Source organism: Micropterus dolomieu, linkage group LG18, assembly GCF_021292245.1.
Source record: "Micropterus dolomieu isolate WLL.071019.BEF.003 ecotype Adirondacks linkage group LG18, ASM2129224v1, whole genome shotgun sequence".
Classification (NCBI taxonomy): Eukaryota; Metazoa; Chordata; class Actinopteri; order Centrarchiformes; family Centrarchidae; genus Micropterus; species Micropterus dolomieu.
This window is the reverse complement of record NC_060167.1, coordinates 5,590,142-5,605,820: the sequence shown is the minus strand read 5'-3', so window position 1 is coordinate 5,605,820 and position 15,679 is coordinate 5,590,142. Positions and strand designations below refer to the sequence as shown.

At 37.6% G+C, this 15,679-nt stretch overlaps 1 protein-coding gene across 1 annotated transcript in view; it reads right to left on the bottom strand.

The window, feature by feature from the left end:
- ptprt (protein tyrosine phosphatase receptor type T) overlaps nt 1–15,679 on the bottom strand; it is a 334,210-nt gene that overhangs the window by 54,383 nt on the left and 264,148 nt on the right. Inside the window, exons 22-23 of the mRNA XM_046028632.1 lie at nt 3,530–3,622; nt 2,269–2,378 (exon numbers count right to left, since the gene is read on the bottom strand). Of these exons, the coding sequence (XP_045884588.1) occupies nt 2,269–2,378; nt 3,530–3,622 (203 nt within the window). The remainder of the gene's footprint in view (nt 1–2,268; nt 2,379–3,529; nt 3,623–15,679) is intronic.

Sequence of the window (15,679 nt, the reverse complement as noted above, 5' to 3'; positions counted from 1 at the left end):
TTGTGTGGAGAACTGTAATATACAGCTTTTTTTACATAGAATAAAATTTCACATATATGGGGTGGTGATGGAGCAGTGGAGAAGACACATGCCTTTGGAGTGAGAAACCCGGGTTCAATTCCCCACTGTAACACATCCACCAATGTGTCCCTGAGCAAGACACTCCAGCGGAGGGTGACCTCTGACATATATATCCATTGTAAGTTGCTTTGGATAAAAGCGTCAGCAAAATTAAGTATTGTAGCATTAAAGGTCACATTATATAAAATTTTAGTTTATAGTGGCCACAGTACTGGCCAGTCTTCAAACAATGCAGAATATTGCTTTTAATGCAAAAGGTGTAATCCCAGTGGGGAGCGACTGACATGTTGACAGTGTGGCTGATGTTGGTGTTAGTGTTAGTGGGGTTAATGGGCTTCAACACTGGAGGTCACATCACACTCAGAGCATTACTTCAATAATGTGTTTGTGTTTAACTATACTGTATACTGTCCAGTGTATGACTTTCTCCATTAACTGTTAGTGACTGTCTCTTTATCTTTCTCCCTCTCTCTCTCTCTGCATGCACACACACCACACACACACACACACACACACACCACACACACACACACACACACACACACACACACCCTAGAGAATAAATCACATTTGCTCTCCCCTGAAACGTATCAGTGGGTATAAACCAAAATGACAGGAAGCAAATGAAAATATAACGTACAGCATCACGGAGGGACAATTTTCAACACCCATGCAGAGTTGGTAATAGAAAATATTCATTCTTTTGAGAGTGGAATGGAGAAGGAGAGTAGCATACTTTTCCTTGTGTCTTTTCAAAGATTCATTTTTAGCAGGAGAGACAATGAAGGTAGAATAAAATGAAGAGAGGGAGGAAGAAGGGTTTGGTACAGGGATAAATGAATGAAAGGGAGAGAATGAGGATTTGGAAGGAAAATGATCTCATGGTAGAGCACCCATGACAAAGAATGATTGTAAACATGTCTGTTTGTGATAAATTGTGCTCTAAACAGCCAAGGCAGAGACAGAAAGACAAAGTAAAAAAAATCAAGGGCTTATGTATAAAGAGAGAGAAGGGAGTAATAAGGACTATTAGAAATAGGGGAGAAAAAAGAAACATGAAATGAAGAAGAGAGTGAGAAATACAAATTGAGTGAAACACAATGTAGATATACTAAAATAAGTAGAGGAAGGAAGAAAGAAAGATTTAAGCAGAGCGAAAAAGCTGATGGAAACTCATATTTAGGGGAAGAAAATAAGGGAGAGGCCAAGAGAAATTTGCAAAAAAATGGGAGATAAGATACACTGACAAAAAGTAAGTACAAAATCGGTGGTGATATTAGAAAAATAATAAACAATATATAAGCCAAGAAAAAAAGCAACAAGGAAAGAGAAAAGAGAAACTGGGGAGAAAATAAAGTAAGCGACAGAGAGTTTGTTTTACTCTGCCTGTTTGTTTTTCTGATCATCAATATTGATGAGGTAAAGAGTTAATAATTAAAGAGTCATACTCCCTCATTAAACCAAATCATTCCCATACACATACATACTGTACATGCAGTATACACACACACACGCTACACAACAAGAAAAGAGAGGAAATATGGATACAAAAATAAAGGCATCTAATTCCCAAGCTAATAAAAACATAATTTATTTATTTTATTTTGATATAATTATTGAATCTTAAACTGAAAACTGACAACCGGTGCCCACTCACACATCACTCTATAAAAAATATCTTATTCATTCCATACACGCTAGCTCAGTGCAAAAGAGCACCCCATCTCGAAGCAGTTGAGGCCGTTTCACCTTGTTTACTATAATGATCGTTTGTATTGTTCATTCGAAACGGCATCTTGTTTGTCTTTTTTTTTTTTTTTTACTTTGCAGCATATGTGTGAACTTCTATACAGGGTCATGGGGGCAGCTCAAGCATATCCCATATTGCACTAAACAAGAGGCAAGGATACACCCCATACATGGTGCCAGTGTAGCTTAGGGCTTTGCAATAGCCATGTGCTCATTATAAAAGAAAATTCTTCTCTCTCTGACTCATTCTTTTACCAGCAGCTATATTTATACATTCTGGGTCACACAAAAATTTTATATTACCTATTATCTGGGTGCTGTAGCTGCAGACCTTTGACCTTTTTATTAATAGCTGCTTGTAATGTTGTCAATGTAAAGATTGATGTCTATTTTACTGTTGTTCTCATTATAAGCCTATTTGTGAGTGTGTGTGCATACCTCATATTCCTCCTTGAAACCATAGCCCTGTCCACATTTCATCTGCGTGATGTGTTGAAGGAGGTCGGCAACTCGAATGGCCGGCTGAAACTGGCCTGCCTGGAATTGACCTGCAGGAACAGAAACGTTTTACAGAGAAAGAGGCAGAAGGATGTGAATATGTAAACCTCCTGTAAGTATGTGGGGGGGGGAGAGTGGGTTGACGGATGGAAGGATATACCCAATTGCAGTCCTAATACAGTAAGTCTTGTAGAGAATTCTCTTCTTAGCTAAATAACCAACTCGTGCTCAGCCATTAAAGCAGCTAACTAAAGTAGAAAATTAAGAGCCTTTATCTTTAGAACTAATGAACTGACCAGCCAATTCACTGTATACATGACAAATTTAATATCTTTGCTTCTATGTAACCAAGTAATTTGCAATAAGTGAATAAGTATGACTTGTTCTAAGCATCTGACAATACAAAACATTTCAAATAGTCAAATAAGTAACTGACTATGCAAAATATAGACTTTTTCTCAACACAACTAATTTGTCTTATCTCCACACTAGCGTTCTGACTTTGTACTGTCAGATTATATCTGTATCTGGCAGGTAACTTATTAACTACTTTACATGTTTCACTCATATACTTCTATTTAGCAAATGCTGACATTCTTATTAAATGCCTATTTTCTTAAATAACCATCTAATGACCTGACTTATTAACAAAGTAGTGTGTTTTCTAGTAAACTGCTTAAAGCTCTGAAACCAAAACCTTTAGCATAATGAAGCTGCGCTGTGAGCCCTGATGTTGCTACAATACAGGCAGTCAGAAACAAACTGAATGAGATTTTGAACTCTGCAGCCTAAAATACTCACTTGATCACACAGGTGCAACAGATATGTCTCTCCAGGCTACTTTCATTTTAATTAATGTCATGAAAACAGCTTGAGTGCATATCAGAAACTCAGCTGCTCAGCAAGAGCCACACTCTTAATACTTTCTCCTGTCCAGCCCCTACTTAACAATTGTGACAAGGTAAACTGCTGTCAACTGTGGATGAACAAAAGGAACTTCTATTCCACGTTTAGAGGTATTTAGTGTGAGGCTCCAATAGCCATAAGTAACTTACAGATTTACAGACTAACTGACTGAACAAATAATTACAGACCAACTAATTATCTTCCTGACTGACCGTCTAAATGGCTAGTTAGCTAATTTACCAACTAACTGACTGACTGACTAACTCACCAACTAACTTACGTTCTGTGCACATACCACTCTGGTAGGAGAGCTCCACAGACTCACAGCCTCCATAGGGAAAACTCTGCAGGGTCAGAGAGGGTTGGGCGAGTGACGGCTGGCTACTGTCTGTTAATGGAGAGAGAGAGGGGGGTAGAATATGTTACCATGACAACAGACCTCCCCTCTGTGACAACCTCCCACTCACCCCCACACACACTCTCTACATGTGCACTGTATGGAGACAGTCTAAGTGAGAGAGGATTTGCTGCTGATGACATGTGCTGGGTAAAATGAGTCACACATGAGCCCTGATTGGTGGGCATGCGGATTAGGACAGTTAATTATAATATCTCTCCTCCTATAACGAAATAGACAGATTGACTGGATGGGTGTATGGGTCCTATTAGTCGGAACAGATGGAGAGATACATGGAGGTTTCGGGGGACAAAGGGGCTGATGAAGGAATGTTGCATGTCAAGAGCTGCGCCAGAGGACCAAAGTAAAAAGGATAGTTTTAAAGTTTTGTGGAGGCAGCTTTAAATGTGGGTGGCAGCAATACATAAATCCACTCTGCATAAGAGAAATGCGTTTATTTTTTTAGTCCATCACTTATTTTCCCTTTATTGTTAGATCACCTTTTGTATCTCAGCCAAGCAAGTGAAACTGAAATTCTCTTTGGGCAAATGTAAAAACAGGAGGACAGAAACACACAGACTGAGAGAAAGAGGACATGGGACAAGACAAGAAAAAGGGAGAAAAGAAAAGATTTGAGAAGATGACATTAAATGAATGAGGAGAAACGTTAATAAATGAGTTTCCAATAGTTGGAAGAATTGGAAGAAAGCTATTTTGGTTTTATAGTATTAGAATTTTGCCTATTGATGTGGTGTTATGGCTTCTGACAACCAGCCAGACCAGTAGACTCACTGAAGTGAAAGAATTTTAGAAGGAAAAAGGGTTGTAATATAAATCTGCATGACTCTATGATTTCTTAATAGAGCTATTTGCATGTTAATGATGGCTGTGGATTCATTAGTGGCCTAAAGTGGCTTCTCCATGAGCCAATCTAAACACTGGCTTCCCTAAACGAATGAAGAATGAGCCGGCCACATGGGTCACTTCCTACTTGGGCGTGTGTGTATGTGCGTTTGAGTAATTGTGTTCTGTGTGTGTGCTCAAGAGAAAGGAATGAAAAACATCCAAGTAGATCTAAGGATTTGATTCAGTCATTCAAATATCTGACAAGTGCTGTTGTATCATCTGTCATAAAAGAATAAAAGACAGAATGAGAAGAACTGAGATGAAAGAAGAAAGAAGGAAAGACATGAGAGCGCGCAGAGAAGAACGAATGGGAGGCAAAAAGAAGAAATAGGAGAAAGGGGAAATAGAAGGAGAGCGATGTGGCAAAAAAAGATGAGGCAATAAAAGAAAAGATAGCAGATAGAAAGGTGGAGAGTTCAGAAGAGAGATGGGACAGGAGATAGATGAAGGGGAAAGGTGGAGGAAAGACAGGCGTAAAGAGTTCAGGAGAAACATAGAGGTGAGACAGGACAAACACAAACTATCAGCTCACTGAAACAGAACTGGGTGTTACTTTACATTTCTCTTTTACACTCTCTCTCCAAAATAGTTCAGTTGAGAATTTACTCTAGCACTTCAACTTTTCTCATCCTCCTTTTCTACATCCTCCTTAGAACTCCAGATGCAACCCCATCTCTTTCTACTAATTTGCTTTGTTAAAAAAGTTTCAGAAGAAACATAATTGCAGCCCAGATTCAGGAAGTGTGACATCCATCCTTCCACACTTTACAGAAGTCATAAGGAGGGGTCATGTGGATGATTGGATGTAAAAAGTGTTGGACATTAACACCAGAGACAATTGTTCACATTTTGTGAGCTGGGTAAAGAAAAGGTTGTGATTTTTGTAAATATTAAAAAAGTCTCCATGTCTGTTCAGTGCTCCAAGTCACTGACTTTATCAATATTTAGATCATGCACATCTTTGCCTAACTTTAATCAAGAGACATTAATGTTTTGTTTCCAGGAGCCAATCTTGCAGGGAAACATATTAAATGTAAAGGTTTCCAATTTTTTGGCCGGAATGATATTTCCTTCAAAATTTGTTAATGCAAATTAGTTCTATATGAATGTAATATTTAGTAGACTGGGTTGCCTGATGCAACATGACGTACTTTGTTAGTCAAAGTTATATTGATTCCATGACTTGTGCCTTGTTTGGCTAATCTTGTTTTTCCAAAAGAGAACACAGTCAGGTGAAAACTACTTAGTTGTAAACTTGCCTGTTGTTTCCTAACCTCCCAGAAGCAATTTTCAAACTCACTGACATTTTCTATGTATACCAGCAGGAGACACTGTGCCTTTGCTTGCCTTTCTTGCCCTCTTTTCTTTTTTCTCCCCTTTTTTTCTTCTCATCCCTCTTAATTTGTTTGTACCATATCTTAGTTTAGTCGAGTTAGTTACTGGCAGTGGGCCACTGACAGCATCACTACCACCAAACAGTACACGTGTAGAGAAAACAAACTGTATTAATGAACAAGAAAACACAGACTTACACTAAGGCACAAACCACAGACCACGGGGTTTGCACATACAACCATCACAGACACATATACTCAAAGATTTGCACACACATACACACGCACGCACGCACACACGCACGCAAACACTTCCTCTGTTTCAGAGACTCTGGAAAACCCCTGGCAGCTGCCTCCAAGGTCACAGGTGTGTGTTTAGTGTGTGTTTGAATGCTGTTCAAATTAATATATACATTTATGCATGTGTATGTCTAGGTGTGTATGTGTGCGATCTTGCACTAATGTAAAGGTGTGCATTGACATTGCCTACCTTTTAGCATGTGGGGTTTTGTGTGTGTGAGTGTGTGTGTGTGTGTGTGTGTGTGTGTGTGTGTGTATTAAGTCACACCAAGGTCAAATATGCATTAAGCCAGGCATGAAATGGAGTCATAGCGGCAGCTCCACAACACTGACTATGATGAAGACATCTCAATGCTAATGGGGAGATTGATTGACCTCACTGTCACAAGGGTGTGTATGTGTGCGTCTGAGTGTGTGTGTGTGTGTGTGTGAGACATAGAGATATTTGGAGAGCATATATAGAGATATATGAAGTGAGTGTGGCTAGTGTGTGTTTGACAAGAGAGAGCCATTGATTGAGAGAGAGAGAGAGAGAGAAGTGAGTGTTTTGTGTGTGCGTGTGTGTATGAAGGCCGTTTACCCTGTCAGTGAGTGTGTATGTTAATGCAGTCCTTCATGCTTGGCAGAGTGCTATATAAAGTTTCCTCCTCCCCCTGTGACTTTATTAAGACTCAGTTATGAATGACTTCGACTCAGAGTATCACTGTTTTAACTTAACTCCTTTGACACCACCAGTGTGCCTGTCTGTGTACCTGCATTTATATATTATATTTCTAAATTTCTATATCTGTTTACAACAATCCTGCAAAGTTAAGAGGTAAAATATTCTTATGAAGCTATGCAGCCTTCACTCGTGGTGAACCTTTGCATGATAAAGGCAAATATAAGGCAAATATAATTCAGTTGTTTTGAGGTTTGAACAACCCTGAAATTCTCATTGTATATTGTGCTATGTAAACAATACAGGATAAGATGTTGTGGTATAGAAAAATAACATGTTTAAGCTATTCATCAGAAATATGTTCAAGATATAATTGATATGATTTTGGACAGCTGCCAGCCAATTAGAAGTGAGTATTATCTGTAGTTATTGTATAATTCAATATAATTTATGAACTTTCTGATACCCCAAAAGGCAATTACTGTAAAATCCAATTATACTGAAGAAATTACTTCATTACAGTAGCAACTGTCCTTATACAGAGGAAGACAAAAGCTATATACCCTGTTCAGATTCATTACAGTATGTATCAGCAAACTCTCTCTCTCTCTCTCTCTCTCTCTCTCTCTCTCTCATAGTAATTAGATTTGCAATAGTCAAACAATAACTGAAACTGAAATTTAAATTATGCTAAACACCATTAAATTATAATCTACATACAAGGTAAATGGTAAATGGACTGCATTTGTATACCACTTTCATATAGCAGTTTGTAAACAGTAGCTAGAACAGTGCACAATAATGCACTAAAGTTAAGGATAACATCAGTGTCAGTATTTTTTTGGCATTGCTGTATGAATATAAATATATAAAAAGGTTTGCATCTAGCTTAATTAATAACAGATTTAATGCACCACTCACTGAGCATGCTAAGTGACTCAAATCAAATGCTCACGGTGGATCCTCCGGTGGTGATTTCTACATGTGTTACATTGCTGAGGACCTTATACCTTTAGCGAGGTATGTGAGGCCTTTCTGCTATTAATGATCATTTTGGGCAGATAGTTGAGGACTTGCGCAAAACTCACAAAATGACACTCAGCCAGGTAAGTACAACCACTGCTTTGCCTAGCAACATAGAACTGTGTGCAATAAGCATTGCACTGCAGTTCTCTCTCTTCTCTTTGATACACCTGTTAGTGACTGCAACCGCTGTGTACATTGTTATACATCTGTGTTGTCTACTTTGGTGACGTTTTATTCTGCAGTTGACAGTTTCAATAGCTCTTTTTAGTTATTATTGGTCATTTGTGTTAAATTGTCTGAGCTTTGTCTCTTTTCTGGTTAATTGTAGTGTGGCTATACATTGTTGGCTTGGACATCACAACTCGGTGGCGTGATGTTCCACTAGTGTTGTTGAATAGACATTTAATGTGATTGTAGCCCATTGGAACTTTTGATTAGAGCCTTCAACTGACGGAGATTTTTCAATATATCATTACTATAAATAGTTTAATAGAGATACATCTCCAATGTAAAAGAGTATTTAAATTTTTATTTTCTTATTTTTCAGTGTCCCCCAGTAAAAGAAGTTTAGGGGGGTTCAGACAGTTCATAGAACATTTAGTTAAGAAGTTGAAAGGTACAGTATGTATTAAATCAATGTGATGCTTTGAAGGCAAAACAAAATGCATTGCCAATGAATATTAGGTTAGCATTAACATTAGCGTTAACATTTGCCTAATTTAACGTTACTTCCTGTATAAACCACACACTGTACACCTCTGGTAAATATGCAACATTGCAAAAGACTTTACACTTACTAATAACCATATTTAATGTCAAATGTATCTACAATACACCGGTCACCTATAATGAAGACAAACTTACATTAGATTGAAACAGATACTTCACTTCTGCCACTGGACTTTGCAACTCCAACAAGTGTACATCTAACATGAAGGAAATATCGGTTGTTCCAGCCATGTCTGTGTATATTTACACAGAGTCTTAAAATGCATGTAACATTCTTTGCAAACCTTTCTAAATTAAAGGTTAAGAGCTGGATATACTCATGCTGCTCAGAGACGGAAAATCTTAGCAGCAAGCGTTTTTATAAAAAGGGTGGAAAAGCTGTGGCTGGTAAGTTCATCTCTCACTCTCTCTTCTTCTTTCATGCACAAGGTCAAGTTCAACTTCATTTTATTGCTGCAGAGCCAGACTGGCGGAATTCTCTTCGGCATGGATGAAAAATCACTCTGATATTTGAAACACATTACAACCTGTAGTGGAACAGTGAATTGCTAGCATAAAAGATGGAAAATACGTTCAGCTGAACTGCTGTCCAAGAGCAAAAGAATGAAGGAAATGTAGACAGAAATCGGTAGATGTTAGAGTAGAAAATAAAAAAGGAAATAAAAAGATCCTTGAGCCCATCAGGGGCTGCAGGCAAACAAAAGATATATTTTATAATTGAAGGTCTCGACAACAAGGGCACAAAATGGTACTCATGTTTGTCCAAAGTGATCTTCATTATTTCACTTTGCTTAAATTGATCTTGTACTTTCCTCATTTTGTGCACATAGTGCAGAACACAAAAACATCAAGATACACTTGATGGTATCAAGCTTTTCATCAAAGATAACACACACAGTACTGTTAACAAAAGTCTTATCTTGGCATATATTACAAGGCATTATAGTAGCATATTGAAAGATAATGACTATTCATTTTGAGGAATTTACGTACTTTTTACTCAATATGTGTGTGTTTTAACTGCTAAGTTAAGTTAATTACTTAGCAGTGTACTGAATTTGTATTTCATAATTTAATAATTTAAATTGAGAGGGCTGAAAGAGAGGACAGATGACATGGAAGACAAAACCAAGACACAAAAGATGGCAGAGGCAAAAGGCAAGCCAGCAAAAGGGAGCAGAAAAAGTGATAAGTGGAGGAAGAGACAGAGAGGCAGCAGAATATATATATCTGGACTGAAGGTCACAGAGATCAACTGGTCTAGACAGTATCCCAGCAGTTTACCTCATTTCACCTCCCTTAGCCTGACATGAACGAAAAAACTGACTCACAAAGTCCAGCCCAGAGTGTGTATGTATGTGCAGGGCTGTCAGCGTGCATGTTTAATCGCTACAGCTGTGTGTGTGTACAAAGCCACCTCCTTTGGAATTTACCGGCTCTGGGGTCGAACAGAGATATGCGAGTGTGTGTAGGTGGGAGTTTGTGTGTAACTTACCAACAAAGTGATCTGTGAAGTCACCTAGAAGCTGCACAGCAGACAGACAAATCTGCTTTACAGGAAAATTCTTATTTAACAAATATGTTGTCTCATCTTAGTTAGGACCAGAAGAGAAAGAGACTGGTGGATTGATACAAACCTCCCTTATGTCTCTCTACTAAGAAAGGAGGATTAACTGCATAAATCATTCGTTCACCACTTAGTACTCTACAGTAAATGAGATCTTGGACTCTTATGAATATAGTCATTTTGCGTAATCACTGACTCTAGAGTTGGGACAAAATGGGACAAATTGCATTGTGGAATTGTTAGCAGAAAGAAGTTTACATGCAACAAACAATTATGGACATCAATTTTGCAATGGACAATACTTATTTTGTTCCATTGTGGGGATTTTAATAACAAATGGCATAAGGCAAATATAGTCAATCCCTATTATAGTTATAGCGAGTGATTTCAGACACAGCCCTGGCTTGTTTCGAATAAGGAGAAGAAGAACTGGGTAGCTAGCTTGAGCATGATAGCATCACAAAAATGCAAACTGCTTCTTTAATGTGTAATATCCATTTTTCATTCACACAGGATGTTGCAGCAGCATCATCCAGGTATGAGATGATTTTCAAATTAAAGTTGTTCTTAAATTGCCAGTTTTTGCCTGTCTTAACTGACCTGAAAATGTCATCTTGTGTTTGGATGCACTGATGCAACTTTTCTCCTCCTGATACTGATGTCAACGAATCTGATCCAATACCAGTTTTGTCATTTTCTCGAATTTAGAATATTTATTTCACCCTGAGGCCAGAGATTGCTTTGTCATGAAAAATTGGATTTGACGGCCTGCTGACTGGATGGATGTAAACTAATACACAGGAACAATGTAACAACTAAAGTTTTGCAATAATATTAACAAAGAAATTGTATTTAATGTGGATTGGTCGTGTCATCATCATGACCAGATTTGCTCAATAAGTCAGTATCTGCCAAGCCGGAAATCAAATCAGCCCTAACCTTGTGGTCCAAGGTTTCCAAAGAGGACCACAACAGGAATAAACTTTCTTCAATGTTGTTTTTTTATTCTTGACAATTTTAACTGTTCATTTGGACTGTATAAACGCAGGCTGCACTCTACCTTTGATTCTGGTTTAATAAATCGATATGTAACTATATAAAATGATGATGAAAAAGAGTCCACCCAAGAGGATGAGATAGATTGTCACAGACTGACAGCCCAAGAAGCATACAGGTTGAGAAAGACTTGTGAAAGGAAAGTATGACTGAGAGAGCTCTAGATGTGAATATAAGTTATGTAAGCAGGCAGTCAAGACATGGCTGGAAAAGAGCACAGAGGCTCAATCTTCCCTGAGCACATAAAGGTTAAAAATTACTATCTCTCAACCCCGCTCTTACCTTCAATTACCCAGCACTGCCACATTATGGCCAAACAAAATGACTACCATTAGCCATAATCATCTTACATGCAGCCTAATGCTTTACAGAACTAGGCTGGGCAAAATTATTGCCCTTCAGTTATGATGTGGAAAAACTACTTCTAATACAAGCAGGGCAGTGGATAGAAATTATGAGCTCTCCACACAAGAGGTGATGCTGGACCATCTTCCACTTCCACTGTGCAGCAGCATAGTTGTTGCCAAAGTGTTTCATGTCGAGTCCATCTTCAAAATATCCACAGAAAAACACATTTAATAATTTCCATAGTAAAACATCATATCACTGAGGTCAGCTGGCAGTAACTGAATCTTTTACTTAAGTTAAAGAATTCTCTTTTTATTATATATGCTGCTAAATGGTTATTTTTCCATATCCATAATTTCATGAATAGTCCCCTGTTCCAAATATCCCTGAAAGGAACAATTTGATTCTAATTTGCACAGGAATTGATTGTTTCTGTCTTCTCTGAATATTCTATGTAATAACCTGTATATAGATTATTAAAGCACAGCTTTGACTCTTGGTTGAACTTTTCAAGGAACCCTACCTGTTTTAACTGGAGTAAAAACATGTAATGTAGTTCCTGGGCTAAAGTTCCTGCCCACCAAAATAATTACTGCTCGCAAAATGGACTGCATTTATGATAAATGGACTCCATTCCAATCTACCGACCACTCAACACATTCACCCATTGACACACACATTCACACACTGATGGCAGAGGCTGCCATGCAAGGTGCGAACTTCTCATTAGGAGCGGTTATGGGGAGTGGCGGTTCTAGACCAATTTTATTGAAGCCAATTGTTTTGTCACAAGGACACAATCAATCCGAGACAAAAGAGACAAAGGCAATGTTCAAGCTTTCAAAATGTCTTGTTTAGTATATAATGTAACATTTTAGTATGTTTCAGTAACTTACAGTTATTTGTTTCAGTAACAGGATCTTTTCAGTAACTTAGCTATAGTTTTATTAAATTACATTTTTCAAAAAAAACTAACTTAAAAACTTTAGATCAAGTTAAAGGACATTCTTTGAACACTTCTTTTCTAAGGGTTAATGAACAGTATAAGCTCTAGTGTACTACACATTCTCTGGATCCCAGTTTGTATTGGGATCCCACTATAACATTTGCTAGGAAACAACAAACTTCTCCATATTCACCCATGTTATTAGTCATGAAGTATACACAAAATAAAATACTTGATAGTAGGCCATCATCTGTGAACTATGGTGGGGGATACATATTCTGGCAGACTGCATGTCCAGCCTGGTACGACCAGTAGGCTACTGTTATTGCTTTTTGTGCATGAAAAGTACTAAATGCACTGCATTATTAAATTGTTATAATAATAATTTACCCTTTAAGGAGGGGGACTCAGAACAATTTCCAGTAATATCCAAATGCTATCCATGCAATGGAAACATGGATTCGGAGGACAAAATATTGTCTAAAATGCTGCATTCAGTTTAATGTACATTTCAGTGATTTCATGCAGTGATCTTGATTTTACAGTATTGATGGCGTAGATATTTGTAGGAGCGGCTTACTTAAAAAATGTGACAGCCTGTCTAGATCCAGCTTCCAAACAGTAACATGGATGACTAAGTGATTATAACATCGTCATCGACTATCGCGCAATAAATGTTTGCTTTACGAGGGAATCTGAAACTGCTTGTTTTATTTAGACATTCTCAATTCAGTGCAATGAATAATATGAAGTTCAATAAGAATAATGCACATGTATATATCTGCAACGTTGTTCTTCTATTCCATATTTATATATTTTTACATTTATTTATGTCGAATGTGTAGCACCTTATCACCACAGCAAATTCCTCGTATGTGTAAAACACTGCTTAGCAATAAAGCTCCTTCTGATTCTGATAACACGTAATGTTAACGTTAGCCTATAAAAGCGTTCTTATAATCCGTGTGCTAGCTTGCTCTGAAAAAACCTTGATAAAACAATACTAAAACGATAGATGAAACAATCCACATGTAACATATTTTTTTTACTTTCGTGAAGTCGAAAGTCTGCCTTCATTGTTGAATGCATGTAACAGCAACTTATCAAGAGAGAGGACAGCCGAGATAGACAGAACGTGAATAAGGGAAAGAAACCTTTTACCTAATTGTTTTAGCGTGGTTAAGCACTAAAGCTAAACAAATAAATAATGCCTTTCTACTTTACCTCTGCAAATCTCCATTGCAACATCCATGCAAACATCAGAATGCTTTAGCAGTAAATAACAACAAACAAGATGATTCTGTGAAGTCTTTGTCACCTGCAAAAATTATCTCAACCACAACTGTTGCTTCCTAATCCATTATGGCCTAATTTTCCTAATCTTCATGGCTTTTAGATGCCCTTGAAAAGGCAGACAGGAGAGTGTAGTCTAAGTTACTGGGGCGCCTGTGCATGAGTCTGTGTTTCTTTAATTGCATGTGAGGAAGGATGTGTCTCTGTGTACTTAATTAACCACAAAAAGCTCCTGATCCATGGAAAAACATAACTTCTACGCTAACAGCATCGAAGGGCTGTCCTTGACTGGGCACAAAAGGCTGACGCTTGCTTTGTGAACTGACAGAGAACAGTGTTTCGTAACCTTTTAACATACATCAGTGTCTGGGAAATTGATTTTTAGAGGAAAACGTGTTTGCACATGAAATGCTCGCTATGCTGCGGTGGCTTTCTACTGATCCAGTGGATTTATGTTGCATTAATGTTAACACTGTGCTGGGTGTATGTGCATATAGATATGTGTGAGTGTGTACTTCATGCATATTTGTAACTTTCTGATGTGTCCTTGTCTCCTTGTATGCTTGTGTATGCTACACCGTGTCTAAGTGTTTGTTTCTCATTGGGTGCTTATATATGCAATATTCTGAGAGTCTGAGTGTTTGTGTGTGTGTGTCCGTATAAAATCACATTTCCATAGCAGAGAAAACACCTGAGCTATGGAGAAAGCTATACAGCTGGTTCAAAAAGAAAACACACTCACACACACAGAGCTAAACCCCGCTCTGCATTGCATACTGGCTTTACCCAAGCTCCTTCTTCCTGCCTTTGATCCCTCAATCTGTATGTCTCTTTCACTGTCATCTTAATAACTTTCTTCTCTCTGCACCTGTCTCTCTGCTCACACACTCTCTTCTATTCACTCTCTCGCTATTCTAAAAAAACAATCCTCACCATTCAGGGTCCTGGTACCATCTAGTTTCAAAAAGTGAAGCTTTGCTGCCATTGTCTTTGTGCTCATTGTTGTTCTTTCTTCTAAAAGTGTTTGTACAGCAAAAACACCAATATTGGCAGGAAGTTTGCAAATTGCACCCACTACTCAGGCACATACAATGACACTCATTGAACTCAAGGTGGTGCTGTCCTAATCAAGTTTAAATTTTTGCTCAAAAAACTTATTTATCGTTTTAATATTTCAAGTTGTCTGAAGCTAGTCTTCTGCTCTATAAATCTTATTTTCAACATCTCGCCGGGAACAGGTAGGCCAATCGTCCCAAAACTTAGTCAGGATCATGTATAGACTTCACTGATTCAAATTGTTTAAGAGTTTTTGAAAAGTTAAACCATTTCACTTATACAAACAAATAAATTTTTTCATCAAAACAGCAACGATTGTGTGTTAAATATGTCTTCACTTAAGGGCACAAGCAACCTAAAATGTTTCTGTTTCTGTTTAGTGATGACCTGGTTAATTTTAAAGGAAATCAAGAGTTTTATTTCTTGTCAATCAAACACAGTATGTAATATACTGCTGTTAGGGGTCTCACATCAAAACAATAATAAAAAGACTTAGTTTGATGAGGTGTCCTCCTACCCTTGCATGCACAAAGGGAATATAACTCCAGTGACCAAATGAAACTTGATTAAAATGACAGATTTCTCTGGATTTGAAAATTGTTGGAAACATTTGGGATATTGTAAGTACACAACTAAATATATAACATCGGTCTAATTGTTTTTAGCAATTTCAATGCAGAAAAGATACATAGTATACCTTTAAATAAGAAAAAAAGCACCAAAATGCTTGCAGTCAGATTGGACCTTGCTCATTGCAGAATGCATAGCTAGATAGATAGATATAGATAAATATTATATATATTTATCCTTTTTTTTACCTGAGCAA